The following is a 16,408-nucleotide window of genomic DNA, read 5'->3' as shown; positions in this document are numbered from 1 at the left end:
ACAGACAAGAGTTTAGAAACCACTGGTTCCTTGAGGATTTTTTTCCCAGAAGAGGGATGTTTTACTGTCTATTAAAGATAAGGTCAAACACAGTGAATGCTGAGTCATGGTGAAGATTTCCCAGATCAATACATATATCACGCCATTTAGGCAGCCAGAATCAATCCAAATTTTAATTTAATTACCACATCCAACTCGCTAGCTTACCATCTTCTTGAGGAGTGATCTTCTTCACCGAGACTATAATCAGACATGATTTTTTTGAGCTAGTACCCTGCCCAAATGCCCAGACTTGGCCAATGTTCATCTCCACAAGTATTTGATTAGGGCATTTGCTCCATCTAATTACTGAAAGATAATCTTAGCAAGCATTAATACAAATGCTTAAACTTCGTCTGCAATAGAGTTGAAGAAATCGAATCAGGTGGAAGAAGCAAAGTCAACTTTCCTATCTCAATTAGGAGAACAATGAGTTACCATGCTTGCAGAGTGCGTTATTTGATTCTTGATTTCTACTTTTCTTAGTTTGGGGTGGGGGGGTGGGGGGTTTAAATTATTGATGACCTACAACAAAATATCCATTGCCGTGTCATCCAAATCTTCCAAACCAAAATACCAGAGAGAGAGAGAGAGAGAGAGAACTTTAGACTATCCTTGAAAGTCCAAGGAAAAAAGCAGCAGATGAGATTTGCACCTTTAGATCAGCAATATCAACATCGTGTCCACCATCCACCAGCCCCCATCGATCAACCTGTATGGTACGAGAGTTAAAGCTCACATATACATCCATAAGATGAGTAAATAATTGAAAATTGATGCACATCTTTACAATGCTACAAGGGAGGATGGTTCTTATATGCCCATGGTAGGAATTCATCCCCACATGCCCACCATTCGTTTGCCACATGGACAGCTGATGTGGTTATTCCTACCATTAGATTGAGAGAGTGTCACGGCCTGGATTAGGCACGTGTTAAATTTCATACACTCCATACACAATTCAAACAAACACCCTCTTTCTGTACATCCCCATGCATCCCCGTGAATGTCAATGCACACCTACGGCACTCCAACCACTACAGTGCAATCTCATAGCCCTCCGTTTTGCCATGTGGAAAACTTTGGTATGGTCGAAACTTGACAAGTGAACAGGAGACATAGGGATCTCAACCTGTCCACAAAATTTGGGCTTCATCTGATTTGCCACGTGGCAGTTGTCACTTAAAGTGGGCATGAGGTAGAAGGATGCCACCACAGCCCTCTAGGAACTAGGATCCCATTTTTGGATAAACAAAAATGTAAAATAAAAGGCTGAAGAAAAGTTTCATCTGAAGAACTGAGAATATGCCACATCTCATGCCTGAAATGATCAGGTTCTATATCTGAGTAGGTCCTACCCTAAGAGATTATATAAATAGAAATCAAATGGACCCACCTAACAGTATATCCTGATCTTCTTAACAATAGGATACTTTTGATGTTATGGGAGCCCCGACCTGTAGAATGGTCTGGGTAATAAGATCTTCTCCAGAATGAGAACAAAGAATGAAAATGAATACATAGATGTGTATGTGCACGAACAAAGAGGGGTGAAAAGAGTACCTGTAAATCTTCTTCAAGTCTAATTAACTCAATGGCCTCCTCAATCTGCAACCTTCCCCCGGAAAATCCCAATAGAAATTATTAGGGAATGTGCGGCTGCAGCCATTGCATCAACAGCAGCCAATTCACAGTCATCTGTGCTCTTTAGAAGATGTTCAACGGCATTAACAAGACCATCCACTTGCTTCCCCCCAAAAAAGCTAGAGTAGACAACAGGCTTAAAGCCAAACTCAGACTCTACCCAATTTAGCAAAGTATTGATTTTCTCCACTTGTCGCTCTGCAAACAAAAAGGCACAGATACATCAAAACTTTTTAATTATCCATTTTCGCTAAAAACCTAAAGTCAGATGAATACTTGCATATTCAGAATGCAATACATTAAGGGAAAAGGTTGGACATGCTAGCATCTAATTGGCCATTAGATGATAAAGTTACAATGCTTACAGTTGGATGAACAATAGCAACATACGTAATATATCCAACAATAAATGGTATGAAAATAAATGACATATACTATCAGAATACGTTCCTATTCCGTTGTCAACGGCATATTTTTTTTATGGAATTAAATATTTCTTCTCTCCTTCTTGTGCAACTGACAAAGGAAAACTGCCGGCAGGAATCCCTCCCCTTCCTCTGCTAACCATCACCCCTATTCACCCTCCCTTCCCTATGCTCTCACGGTCATACTGCGGTTCCCAAAACCCTCCACCCCCAATATCACCGCCCTCTCTCTCTCAACATATCTCTGCATAGCCCTATGTGGGTTTTTGTCTTTATCACATCTTAAATTGCAGATTGTCGACTTCCCTGCCAGTCCCAATCTTTTGGTTTAAGCACTCACAGATCTCACTAAGAAGCAGCTGGGCTGATACGGCCGAACGGTCAGCTTGCATTACAGGATTTGGGTCCTCCTCGCATCATTAGCAAACTCATCCCCTCCCTCTCCTCAAAGTACTGGCCCAAGAGCCATGCGGTGGCAGCACCCTAGAATCAATTGTTAACCAGGCCACCCAGTTCCTCCCTTCCAAATCCCACTCCCCCATCCCCCACATGCCGGCAACGAGCGTGCCCTTAGTTCAATACCCACTACTGCCCTACTTCACCCCATCACCATGGACGCCTTAGTCTGTTGCTCCACTCAACATCGATGCCGGAGTAACAATTAGGAGAAGGATCTTGAGCGTCGACTAGGATTATTTTTTATGCCCACGAGATCTATAACTAGAACACTGAGATGGGTTTGACAAGATCTGGGCTTGTCGGTGAGCTCATCGGAAGAATCGACTAGCCCTATTAATGCTAGATTTTGTGTCATCGAAAGCCCTGAGTTCTGCTACTCCTCCATATCCTGATACTGTTTGAGCAGGAAAACCCTAAGTGCCACCTGATATTGCTATCGCCGGAGATAGAGAAGATGTATTCCTATTTTAGAAGAATTGTACCGTATTGGCACGAGTATTTACTCTTTCTTACTGAATGTATTACCCAAAAAGAATGTATTTAAAGTTAAAATAATAAATATGAATCCAACGATTTAAATCAAACTGACAAATTCCAGCGATTATTAACCGTTAGCTTACCTTATTCCTAGATAACCCGCTAGCATACACAACCCTCGCCCATATATTAAATTAGACACGATGAATTCTAAATGCCAAAATGGCTTAACATCATTCAATGTGAATAATTCAATCAAATAACATGAAATACAATCCACAGCTAAGAGAAGAATTCCACCACTTGGAATCCAATAAATTTTGACTAAACATCTGAAGAGGAAATCTAAATAAAATGACTTCATTTTGCAAGAAACTACTAACAAGGTCAGTCCATAGTAATGAAAATATGCAATTTACAGGATGCTTAATCCATTGGACTTCGAAGGTGGTTTGATATAAACAAGCATCTTCCCCAGACTTACAGAGCTTAACTTCATAATAAACTTAATATTCTAAGACAAGACAGTTTATCAAGTATACAGAGCATTTGATGCATTGGTCTCACGCATCGGAATTGAGGAAGATGATATACAGTTTATCCCAAGATTCAAGTCAGGTCTGAACCCTGAGATTCGGAGGGAGCTCAATGTGCATGATGTGTAGGACATACATGATTGCTTTCAGAAGGCAGTCTGGGCAAAGGAGAATCTTAAGCTCCCTCCTAAGAGATTCACTTCTCCATGCTGGGGGCTGTATACAAGGACATCTACAGCTGGTGTTATGACAAAAAAACCTCCAATTGTCACCAAGTACAAGGAAAGGTACCTACAGACAGCTTTCAGTTTCTGTTCTTAAGTACCCTGTAGTTTCAAAATCTCATCTTTGAACTGATTTCTTAGAGTCCTACGTCAAGTCTGATTTCACTTGACTCAGTTTCCAAAATCTGTTTTGTAGTTCTGATTTCTGCTTGCTGTTAACAGTATCATATTACCCTGTTTATCAGTTCAGACCATTGGTGCTGCTATTTTAGAATCTCTGAACTTCTTGTTATTGGTTATGTCCTGGAAATCTGTTTCTAGAATCCTATCCCCAGTAGGATTATCCCATAACCTCAGATTTGACCATCGGATTTTAGACAGATTTTGGGAAGGAATTCTTCTCCATATTTTTTACTTCAACCAGAAATTTAAGTGTATCTGAGGTTCTGACTTTCAGAATCAAATTTCTCTTCAAATCTATTTTCTAAACCTGTCATTGCTATTCTGGAATGCTTTGGATTTTTTAAGTTAATCATTTAAGGAATCTAATTGTCCGTGGATCTACCTCGCACAAAACCAAATTAGTTCTCCGAGATAGTAGTTTCCCTTCTTAGGTGGACTGCAATCATATTCTCCCACAACTTCATAGTATGTCTCATTAGTTTTATGCCTCCATAGTTATTGAAGCTCTGAATATCACCTTTATTTTTATAGATCAGAACTACGATGCATGTCTTCCATTCATCTAGCATTTTCCTTGTGCTCATGATATTGTTAAACATATTGGTTAACCAAGATACCTCACATAATCCTACGCTCTTCCACGGTTCTATTGGGATCTCATTTGGGCCAGGTGTCTTACGGTCTTATCTACTTTCATGTTTCTTATGGCCTCTTTTACTCCAGCCACTCCAACCTTTTGTATATATCTATGGCGTGTGGTGTCTTGATGAATAATGCAATCTTCCGGGCTAATCCTACTCGAACTGTCTCCATTTAGTAGGGCACAAAAATAATCCCTCCATCTCTTCATAATAACTTCATCCCTTACTAGTACTTACCATCATAGCCTTTAATACATCTAACCTAATCGAAATCTCTACTCTTCCTTTCTCTTATTTTAGCTATTTTATAGATAGGTTTTAACCTTCTATTGTGATCACATTATTATAGAGGTCTTCATATTTCTTCGCCCTTGCTATATCTACAATCTTCTTACCTTCATTTTTGACAACATTATATCTCTTTTTATATTCCACATCTTTAGTCCTTTGGCATGTCTTAAAACTAGTTTTCTTAGTCTTAACGGCTGCCTGGACCTCATTATCCCACCACCAAATCTCCTTAGGGTCCTGACGAATACCCTTCGCTTCCCCTGGTGAATCTTTAGCCCGCACTTTATACAGGCAGTCGTTTTGTTCCACATTGTATTGGTGTCTTCCTCAAATTCCCACTTTCCTTGTTTGACCACTTTATTAGTAAATGATTTCAGAGAATCTCCTTTTAACCTCCACCTCCTTATCCTAGGTAAATAGGCTCTCCCTAGGTATAAACTTATAGCTCTTATGATGCAAATATGCACCCGTGGAGCAATCCATACGCATCTGGGTATCTAGATAGAGATGAACCAGATCCATACTGTTTTTGGGTCTAGTAGGATTTTAGGAATTTACTTAATTAAGAATATTGTATTTCATTTCATTTTATTCACTTTCTTTTAGCAAGTTAGGTTCACATAGGATTTAGAGAATCGGATTGCAATTTGTTTCCTTGCTTAGAGTAGTTTCTTATTCAATTGAGCATTTATTTTTATGTTTTTATTTTTCCTCTAAATTTGATTGTAACGGGTAGACAAATCAGATTGAAGAATAAAAGAATGAGTTGAGTTCAGTGTTCGAGTGCCTGTGAATAGTGTGCGATTCTCTTCCCGCCTTCTTTGAGCAATTCCTCACTCTCTTTTGCAACTTTGAACATCTTAAGGATTTCTTCCCTTCCCCTACCGGCCCCCCATCACCTTACACGACAATCCGTCGAACCTTTTAGCTAGGAAGAAATCTATTTGGCTAGCATGATGCGCTCTATGGCAGGTATCTAAGAGTTCTTCTCTCTTTTCAAAGAAAGTGCTCGCAATAAATAAATCATAGGCTACCACAAAGTTTAAAAGTGAGGTCCCCTCATCATTCCTCTCCCCAACCATGAAGCCTCCATCCACATCTTCATAGCCTCTACAGTACCTCCCAACATGCCCATTCAGGTCACCTCCTATAATAATCAATTCACCTTGGCCAAAAAGATTGCACTAATTCATCCATGTGTTCCCAAAATTGCAACTTACGACTTTCATCCAAACCTACTTGGGAAGCATAAGCGCCAATAATACAAACTTCTTTCCCTAACACAAGCTTAATGGATATAATCCTATCTCCAAATATTTAACATCCAATACATCATTCTTTAGATCTTTGTCCACTACTATGCCACTCCACTACTATTACTTTGATCACCTGAATACCAAAGTTTAAAGTTGTCCAAAAACTTAGCTTTTTTATCCTTTCATCCAGTCTCTTGAATACAAGAAATATTAATAGGATCCTAAGCTTCAAAATATTTATAGAATTGCCCTTGCTTCCTCATAATTGGAATTTCATTGCTTGAGTGGGCCCAAATCGACCCGGAATTAGGGTTTTTGAACCTGGGATTGCATTACGTTTTCTTCAAGGTTTTGACTTCTACTCCTTATTGTCTTTTAGTCATATTTCCAAATTCTTCTCACAACTTTGTCCTTTTTTTTAATTCCTATTTTGTTCCTATATATCCACTCTGCAGGTCCTACTCTTTTAAAATCTATGTTTAGGGTTTCAACAGTACGCATCAACCATCAATCACCCAGGAATTAGAGACATTCAGCAACCTAATCGCTCTTTCAAAACTCTATAGCCAACTCAGGTAGAAGTTGATCCACTAATACCCTATTTGCTCGCCTTTATTACTTTTTTCTCCCCCCTCCTTTTTAAGTTTTGACTCAATGGAGTAACGAATATATCTAAAAGATCAATTATTAGCAACTGCCCAACCCTACTCGACTAGAGATCAAACTTTTGAATTGGAATCAAAGAGTCATTTCCCTTCAGGTAAAAGGAAATTGGAGAACATTCAGCAAATCCAAACAATTCAGGTTTGATCTACCACCTATTTAAGCCAATACCCTCACGATAGACTTAAGTTTATTCAGGCATTCTGCCAAGTTAGCACCAATGCATCTAATATAACCACGTGAAGAGAATGTCTATCCTGCTACCAGAAGTCCCTTCTCAGTCAAGTGTCTAGATAAATAAATAAAAAATAAAAAAAATCTGGACAGTCATCTAGATAACAGGCAATCAGCTGTACAAAAAAACTACGTGGATGGGTTCCAAGAATTGGCCTCATAAATTCATTTGGATATTTTCTCATTAAACATGAAAAAAAAAAATGGCATGGAGTGAGTAAAAGATAAAATGTAATAAATAAAAATATAAGAATACCAAGGACTCCGCTTGTCAGATCACTGTCGCCTGGAGAACGGCAGAAAACCAAATCCTGATGAAACTTCCTCACTAAGTGTTCGATAATTTTTGTCCGTGTGAGTGGAACTCTCTCCAATGTAGTGCAAGCAAGTTTCATAAGAGGCATTGTAAAGGGTCTGATTCCATCTGTTTGCTATCAAGACAAATATTTCATCATGGAAGTCTGCATAACCAAAAAATAGATAATTAGATAAACCGAATAAACAGTAGTAACAGAAAATCCAATCAAGGACAAAAAAACTTGTATTTCCTAAGGCCCTTCAGAGATGTTCTGAATAAGCACAGACACGAAAAAATGCCGACTACTAAAATGAAATATAGCAATGCCATCCAAAGAGAAGAAAAGGAGGGAAGAATAAGAGAACACCTGATATTCCCATTCGGTTGCAATGGCCTTGGCAAGGGCTAGCATAGGCAGCTTGTGGGCTCTCGTAGCTGGTGTCTTGAGGGTTCTATAATCTAGCATGACAGTCCAACCATTGCCATCATCAGCTTGCCTTGTGGTGACCTGCTTGTAGAATCTCATGCCAACAATAGAACCTGTCATGAATGACATGGGCATTGTCACTGATGATGAGGATGATTCTTGTTGGAGCTTCGATCTCGGTGCTTTGATAAAAATGCTATCATCTTTTTTCTTGTCCCTTTCTTCTGCACCACCACTATCAGCTGAGAAAATGAACGATGATGACGAAGTAGTTTCCAATGGTTCTGCTTTCCAACTGTGGCCACAGCACTAAGATGACTATTGTAGCGACTAGCAAAGAAGAAAACTCTGCTCAGAAGAGGCTGGCTCACAAGTTTTAGGGTCCTTCTCGAAGCATAGGATGTAGCAGAAGCCACTGGACAGAAGAAGAATATCCAGAACAAAAATTAAGGCTCTGCTGATGACAGTCTTTCTTCAATCGCAGAGCACACTCGCACACTATCTGCAAGTATAATCACACAGACAAATAGCCAAATAATGACATCATGAACAAAGTGTCTAAAACATAAGCCCAAGCACAATAACCAAATAATGACACATAACAGGAAAAATATCCCCAATCAACTAATTTACTGCATCACATGATTATAAGGTATGAATCAATAAGACCCTTTCCATTAGTTGACCGCCTATTGAATACATCACATGAAGGCAGGATTTGACCCCAGGACTCAAGGATGAGACTTTGTAGGCGTTACTAGAACAAAACATAAGCACCTTCAGCATTTTAGCCTTACCTTAGCCTCCATTATACTTCACGGACAAATTTGATAATTATGAAATGGTTTCTAACATGTTTATACACTCCTACATTTTAGTTGTTTTAATAGAATCATGTGAATTCTAGTACAAGATTTTGTGTATACAACATCATACAACGTAGGGTTTCCTAGGGTCCAAATCCAAACTACCACTTTGGATGTGTTTTTACAATCTAAGGGTTCCACCATGTTTAACTAAAGGGCCTAAAATAGGGTTTCCTACAAGTTTCATGACCTAATTTGGCCATTTGGCCCTTGAAACCAATATCAAAATTCCTAGAAAAAAATACCAGATTTCGGTCGATATTTCGGTTTCAGGCCTAACCGAAACCTCAGACCATGAATCATCCTCAAAAAACTGTAAAATGCACCTCAAAACAAAGGTGTTAAGCTCCACCTCTTCTATGTTAATATAGAATGGTGTGTGCTTGGAACTTGGAGGAAATGTGACCAGATCGTTGTTGAAACAGTCTCTTTCTTTGCATTACTGAATGGCATCCCCAGAAAGGAGTTTAGTGCAACTAGATGGTCAAGCAAGCAGACCCTTCATCACCAACATCATTTTTTTAATGTCTGAGATCTTGAGGAAGATGTTGGTTAAGGGAGTGGAAACAAGATTGATCCAGGGAGTGAAAGCATACAGGCTGCTTTTGTCACATCATGTCTCCAATACAAAAGATGATAAATTAGTTTTCCACGGTTCCAGTTTACCAAGGGTTGCACCATCTTCAATCCATCCTAAGAATTTCTGAATCCTAAAGGTAAACCTCTATAAGACTATTCTTAGTGGGTTCATGGCATTGATCAAGAGGTAGAATAAGCTGATGCAATAACTTCAAGCCGGTGAGTTGGACAGATTCCATTTGACTACTTGGGTGTCACATTTGGGACCAATCTAAGGCCTATGTCAATTTGAAATCCCCCTTCAAAAAGGGAAAGGGGGGGGGGGGAAGGAGGTTGCTAGTACAGAGGAAGTACTTAACATTGGGTGGCAGTCTAGCAGATTAACTCTCCTAAAAAGTACTTTACACAGAATTCCTAATTATACGAAAACCCTATCAGTTTTACAACCACAATTGAAGAAAATTAAGAAAGTTATAAGCAATTTCCATTTTGGGATGGGCTAGAGGTCAGAGAAAAGAAATGAAGATCCAATCTTGAAAAACGGAAGTTTGTTTGCAATGATAGTTATATAGTCATTCGAAAACGAATGTAAATAAGGGCCATTTTAGCCAAATTGCATTGGAGATTTTGCAAGGATTCCTACAATTTGAAAAGGGATATTGGAAGGAGATTGCTATGTATGTTAAGACCTCAAAAGGAAGCTGGGAACAACTTAGCAAGTTCAGAAATGGCAAGAGTATGTTTCAAGATGCATTAAGGTATAATTTGCTTTAGGAAGAAAAGGTAAGCGGGAAAGAATTTTGCCGAAAACATCATGGATGGTGAAGGTTCAGAAGGAGCATATTCTGGTGACAAAAACATTCTTGCTTTGGTCTTGAATCTGATTCAAGAGATTCATATTCCTTGACTCGTTTCATCATCTTTCTCGAAGTCTAGCTGAAGTATATTAAATTTCTATCTAACCAATTAGTATTCCATATGTTTGATTGATCTTTCTCATAGTTTTGAGCCCTATACGCCAGTTTGGGGGAGAGGGCAGTGAGAAGGGATGTAATGTTGTAATGCTCTCTTAAAACCTAAAATATTGCGTAAACAATAAGAGCCTGTTTGATTAGTGGTATTTTGATGGGGTGGATTCTTGGGGTGGGATTCTTGTACGAATTAACCCACGCCAATGAGTTCTTAGGGCGTTTGGTTAATTGGGGTGGGAGTTTGAGTAGAGAAACTCATTTTTCCTGTCAGCCCATGAGGCTTAGCATTTCTCTCACCCACCCCTTTGCAAAGTCCTACAATATCGGTGGGACTTTGCCAAAATTTTAGGGATTTTGTGACCAAATCAGAGGCTTGACTCTCTCAACCACATGTCAACCCATCTCTCATCATCGTGTTGCACCACTCAACCATTTGCGCTCAGTCGCTGCAACACCTAACAACTACTGCTGCAACCCAACATAGTTGCCGGAATTCATCCAAAAAAAAAAAAAAAAACACAGTTACCAGAAATGGGCTCCTCAATTAAATCACAAGCCACCACAGCAGTGCCTGGCAGCCCACTCTCCTCATCCAAATCACAAGCCACCACACACTTGCGGTCTCGTCTACTTGCAGCCGGTGAGCTGGGCTGAAAACCTCATATAAAAACACAAAAAACAAAATAGAAAAACATATAAGAAGATGAATTCATCCAAAAAAAAAAAACACAGTTACCAGAAATGGGCTCCTCAATTAAATCACAAGCCACCACACACTTGCGGTCTCGTCTACTTGCAGCCGGTGAGCTGGGCTGAAAACCTCATATAAAAACAAAAAAAAACAAAATAGAAAAACGTATAAGAAGATGAACAGTAATATTCTATGGAATTAAAAAAAAAAAAAACCCAACCCCATTTGGATATTTTTTTAAAAACCTAACGTACACTTCACATTTGGATTTTTTAATGTTTTTCTTTTTTCTTTCCAAACCCATTGTTCCCATCGCACTTGAGATTGGAACGAACCCAAGTTGTTTTTCCCTTCTTCTTCTTCGCCCTCTATTTCTTGCTTAGCTTCTGCATCTGCGGCGGCCCAATTTACATCAGCTTCATTTGCCTAGAGACACAAATTCCTCTTTCCAGATTTAACCTCTCTCTCTCTCTCTCTCTCTCTTCCAATGCCTACTTTAATACCACCATCGGCCAAGATCCTGTCACCATTTACGACCTCTATTACTGCACAGGCTGGGCAGCAAGCTTGGGAAAAGGAAAAAAGGGGGGGGGGGAAGAAGATGCAGTTCTCCACTGCTTTTCCCATTTGCATCCAAGCACGATAAGACGGGAATGAACAGTAACTATTACACTAATTTCCTTTGCTGTTGCTCACCCCCATAAACATGTGGAGCCGACATGTTATACTTTCTCACCCCATAAACCCCTCTAAACAAACGGGGACTATGAAAACAATAAATCCTACAGAAAACCCTGAAACATGAGAAGATGGAGGCGTTCGGGGAGATGGTGGATGGTTCAGATCACCCCAATTTAAATCCTTCAATTTTGACCACTTCCCCTTCCCCACTATCCAAATAAGGGAGCCCTAAAGCTCAGGTTATGACACAAAAATATGGGCCAAGTTCAGCCAGATCTCATGTTCATTCAACAACATTCTAGAGCTTCAATCATCAAAACATCAAGGCACCGTTTGATAATGTTTCTGCTGTCTAGAGACAGCAGAAACGACTTTTCACTTTTCCAGAAACAAAAACGGATTTTCTGGTGTTTGATAAACTTGTTTCTTGAAACGTTTTTTGCAGACATAATGCCACTAAAAACCCAATAGTATCATTAGATGCCCCAAAAGGGAGAGAGGGTTCAGTTGTCTTTTTTTAGGTTTAAATAGTTGAGAGATTTATTGGGCACAACAGCCTTTTTTTTCCTCTCAATTTTGTTTCTAGAAATGTCGAAACAAGTCCAACTTGTTTTGTCAAAATCATTTTTAGAATTGTAAATAGGTATAAATTTTGATTTATGTTTCTAGAAACAGGTGAAACAGAGCAACTTTATCAAATGCTTTTTATGTTTTTTCTCCGTTTATGAGTTTTTAACAAGAAAACGAAGAAACGGCAGAAACGGAACATTGTCAAACAGTGCCTAAGTGGAAAAGTATAAGAAAAGATATCAGAAGAAGATAATAGTATACTAAAGAAAAGGCATGCCTGAAAAGTCAAGCCCTACGTCACCATCACACCTTCAGTTACAGAGATTATATGGACTCATTGCCTCATTGGAGAGATAATGTAGGGATGGATTTGACAACCAAACCAGTCCCAAAACTGCAGGAACTTTTAATCAGAAGAACAACCAGAACCAGCCCAATAAAATATCAGAAAATTCATCGATCTCAACAATTTCAGAAATTCTGTAACTGAATAATCAGCCAAGGAATTAAGGACTTAAATCACCAATTAATAAGACTAAACAATGAAACATACGACCAGCAACCAATCAGCAACATCCAGAACAAAACGATTCAAAATTCTGGGCAGAAACCAGAATCGGCCAGAATAGAGAGAATTTTTATAACAATAAAATTCCAGGTCTGATTAACCCCAAATTAGGATCGAACCACCCTCTCAATAGGCCTAACACTCGACCAGAATAGGGGAGCCATCGGGTGGCTGGTTGGTCTGATCAGTGAAAGATCAGGTAGGAGAAATCTGAGAAATTCGAAACAAGAAATTTAAAGAAGATCAGATCTGTTACCTGATTTGTTTGAACAGTAACAAGCCTTTGAAAAGAAGACTTCGAAAAAGAAAATGAACACTTGAAGAGGAACCTCTTGGACTCACGCCGCAAAGAGTCGTTGGATCGAACACCAACCCAATACCTTGATCAAACACAAGGAAGTTCTCTTGCAGAGAAAGCAGCAGCAGCAGCCATGTAGTTTGTCAAAATCGTGGCTCATTAAAAGAACCATCATCTTTATTTATAACAGTGATAGGGGTTACATAAAATAGAAACTAACTTTAGTTTCCAAAAACTGAAATAGGAAACTAAAAATTAGAAACTCAACTAGTTACTAAAACTGAAAATAGAAACTTACAAAATAGAAAGTCCTTTAGTTGCTAAACTGGAAATAGAAACTAATTTATGACTGAAAATTAGAAACTAAATAACCCCATCTAAAAAGGAAACTAAAGAAAAAGGAAACAAATCACTGAATCCCGTATGCAACCTTAGAACCCCTAGTTTAGACCCATAAAAGTAGCCCAATATACTCCGAACCACATGGACTGAAGGCCCAACACGTATACAACCCAACCCTAAGCTTATTCCTAATAAAACAAGCCTAGTTTGGTGAAGAATCTGCATCAACTCTCCCCGGCTTGGAAACATTCGACTCCGACGAATGGATAAGGGACATGTAACGCTCATACAAGTCGGGATCAAGTCTCTTGAAATCATCAGCATGAATCCAAGTACAGTCACTACGGGGACGACCTTTCCACTTGACAAGAAAAGTGTGATAACCGGTGCCACGGCGGGAGGTCTTGTAATTATCATCCAAGACGTCTTCAATAACTTCAGAAGTGGGTGGCTTCAGTTGAGGCAACCTCAGCATTTGCTCCGAGTCTCCATCATCTGAATGATGCCCAACATAAAGGTGAAGATCAGCCACATTAAACACGTTGCTTATGGTCATGTCATCAGGCAACTCAAGCACATAAGCATTAGGTCTTATACGTTTCAGCACCTTGTAGGGACCCATCTTTCGTGGATGTAGCTTGGTATTGACACCTGTCTGAAACCGTTCAGGATTTACTCGAATCATCACCTTGTCCCCGGGTTTGAACTCCACATAACGCCGATGACGATCAGCAGAAGCCTTATACACCTCATTGTTCAAGGCAATACGTCGTCGGACGTTGGCATGCACCTCAGTGATATGACGTAAGAACCCATCAGCTTCAATACTAACTCGAGCCTGGGGTGGGAGTGACATAAGGTCAATAGGCCGCTTAGGTTGGACTCCAAGCAAGATCTCAAAAGGAGTACGACCTGTTGTCCTATTCACTGAGCTGTTGTAGGCAAATTCTGCAATGTCAAGAATAGAAGGCCATGTCTTCTCATAGTCTCGAACCAAACACCTCAACAAGTTTCCCAAGCTACGGTTCACCACCTCTGTCTGTCCGTCTGTCTGTGGATGAAATGCAGTTGAAAAGTTCAGCTTTGTATTTGTCTTCAACCACAATGCCTTCCAAAAATAACTCATGAACTTAACATCACGGTCAGACACAATACTAGTTGGCAGCCCATGTAGTCGTACTACTTCCTTGAAGAAGAGCTTTGCAACCTGATAAGCATCAAAAGTCTTACGACAAGGTATAAAATGAGCCATCTTAGAGAAACGATCCACAACCACCATAATGGAATCATATCGTTCTCTGGTAGGGGGTAGTCCAAGAACAAAATCCATGCTAACATCAAGCCACGGTGCATGAGGAACAGGTAGTGGAGAGTATAAACCTGTGTTCTGTTTTCCCCCTTTTGCCAACTGACATACACGGCATCTCTTGATCACATGATCGACATCCTTTGCAATGCATGGCCAATAATATCGATCAGTCACCTGTGCAAGAGTCTTATCTTTCCCAAAATGTCCCCCTAATCCTCCTCCATGTAACTCTCGTATGATGTGATGACGTAGGGAAGAGTTTGGGATACAAAGCCGCGTGCCAAAGAACAAGTACCCGTCATGAATAGAGTACTTTAAGTGCTGCCCACCCTGTTGTAACTCCATAAAGACAGTGCTGAAATCAGAATCAGATGTATACTCACCTCGTATCTGATCTATGTTAATAACATGTGCTGAAAATGTGTTAAGTGTGAGCACTTTCCGGCTAAGTGCATCAGCCACTGTATTCTCTTTTCCCGCCTTGTACTTCATAGCAAATACAAACTCCTGCAAGTAGGCTACCCATTTGGCATGTCTATGGCTAATCGATTTCTGTGAGTGAAGGTGCTTCAAGGCCTCATGATCAGTGTACAAAATGAACTCCTTACCAATGAGGTAGTGCCTCCAATGGCGTAGCACTTGGACGACTGCATACAACTCCAGATCATAAGTCGAATAGCGCTTCTTGGCCTCATTCAATTTTTCGCTATAAAAAGCGATGGGGTGTCCTTGCATTATCACTCCTCCTAGCCCAACATGTGAAGCATCTGTAGCTACCTCAAATACTTTGTCAAAATCAGGTAGGCGTAGGATGGGTGCCTCGGTCATCTTCCTCTTTACAAGAGCGAAGGCTTTGGTCGCTGCAGCTGTCCATTCAAACTTCCCTTTACTCGACCTCATACATTCAGTGATGGGTGCCATTACTGCACTGAAGTTCCGGATAAACCTCCTATAGAAGGAAGCCAACCCATGGAAGCTACAGACTTCTGTTAGAGTCTTAGGTGTGGGCCAATCAGTGATGCTCTTGATCTTCTCTGGATCAGCTTCAACCCCCTTTGATGACACTATAAATCCAAGGAATACAACCTTGGGCTGCATGAAGGAACACTTCTTGAGATTAATGTATAACTTCTCAGCACGGAATACTCTCAAGACTTGCCTCAAGTGATCCTTATGCTCTTCTTGGTTCTTACTGTATACCAGAATGTCATCAAAATAAACAACCAAAAAGCGACCAATGAAGGGACGAAGGACCTGTGTCATCACCCTCATAAAAGTACTAGGTGCATTTGTCAGACCGAACGGCATGACTTTCTCATATAAGCCATCCTTGGTCTTAAAGGCGGTCTTCCACTCATCCCCAGAACAGATGCGAATCTGATGATAGCCACTCCTCAGATCTAGCTTGGAAAAGACCTTTGCCCCGGACAGCATATCCAACATATCATCTAGTCGTGGTATAGGAAACCTATACTTGACTGTTATCTTGTTGATAGCACGGTTGTCCACACACATACGCTAAGAACCATCCTTCTTTGGCGTGAGTAAAGCTGGTACTGCACAAGGACTTAAGCTCTCCTCAATGAAGCCCTTCTGTAGTAACCCATCCACTTGCCATTTCAGCTCGGCATGCTCAGTTGGACTAAGTCTGTAAGCAGGAAGGTTGGGTAAAACCGAACCAGGTACCAAGTCAATGGCATGCTGTATGTCTCTCATGGGAGGCAACTCATCTGGGA

General features: G+C 40.1%; 2 protein-coding genes across 2 annotated transcripts in view; one reads left to right on the top strand and one right to left on the bottom strand.

The window, feature by feature from the left end:
• Positions 1 to 412: 412 nt before the first annotated feature.
• Positions 413 to 8,243, bottom strand: LOC122073180 (ATP synthase mitochondrial F1 complex assembly factor 2; the record flags this gene model as incomplete). Its single annotated transcript, XM_042637721.1, is given in 6 exon segments — positions 413 to 751; positions 1,603 to 1,653; positions 1,655 to 1,881; positions 7,329 to 7,503; positions 7,738 to 8,084; positions 8,087 to 8,243. Coding segments are annotated over 6 exon segments (1,065 nt in total), but the record flags the coding sequence as incomplete, so codon positions are not given.
• A 1,674-nt stretch (positions 8,244 to 9,917) lies between these two features.
• The window catches only part of LOC122073170 (ENHANCER OF AG-4 protein 2-like), a 95,565-nt gene continuing 89,074 nt past the window's right edge, over positions 9,918 to 16,408 (top strand). Inside the window, exon 1 of the mRNA XM_042637711.1 lies at positions 9,918 to 10,000. Within this exon, the coding sequence (XP_042493645.1) occupies positions 9,918 to 10,000 (83 nt within the window). The remainder of the gene's footprint in view (positions 10,001 to 16,408) is intronic.

The sequence above is a fragment of the Macadamia integrifolia genome, chromosome 1 (genome assembly GCF_013358625.1).
Source record: "Macadamia integrifolia cultivar HAES 741 chromosome 1, SCU_Mint_v3, whole genome shotgun sequence".
NCBI lineage: Eukaryota > Viridiplantae > Streptophyta > Magnoliopsida > Proteales > Proteaceae > Macadamia > Macadamia integrifolia.
This window is presented reverse-complemented; position numbering and strand designations above follow the sequence as displayed.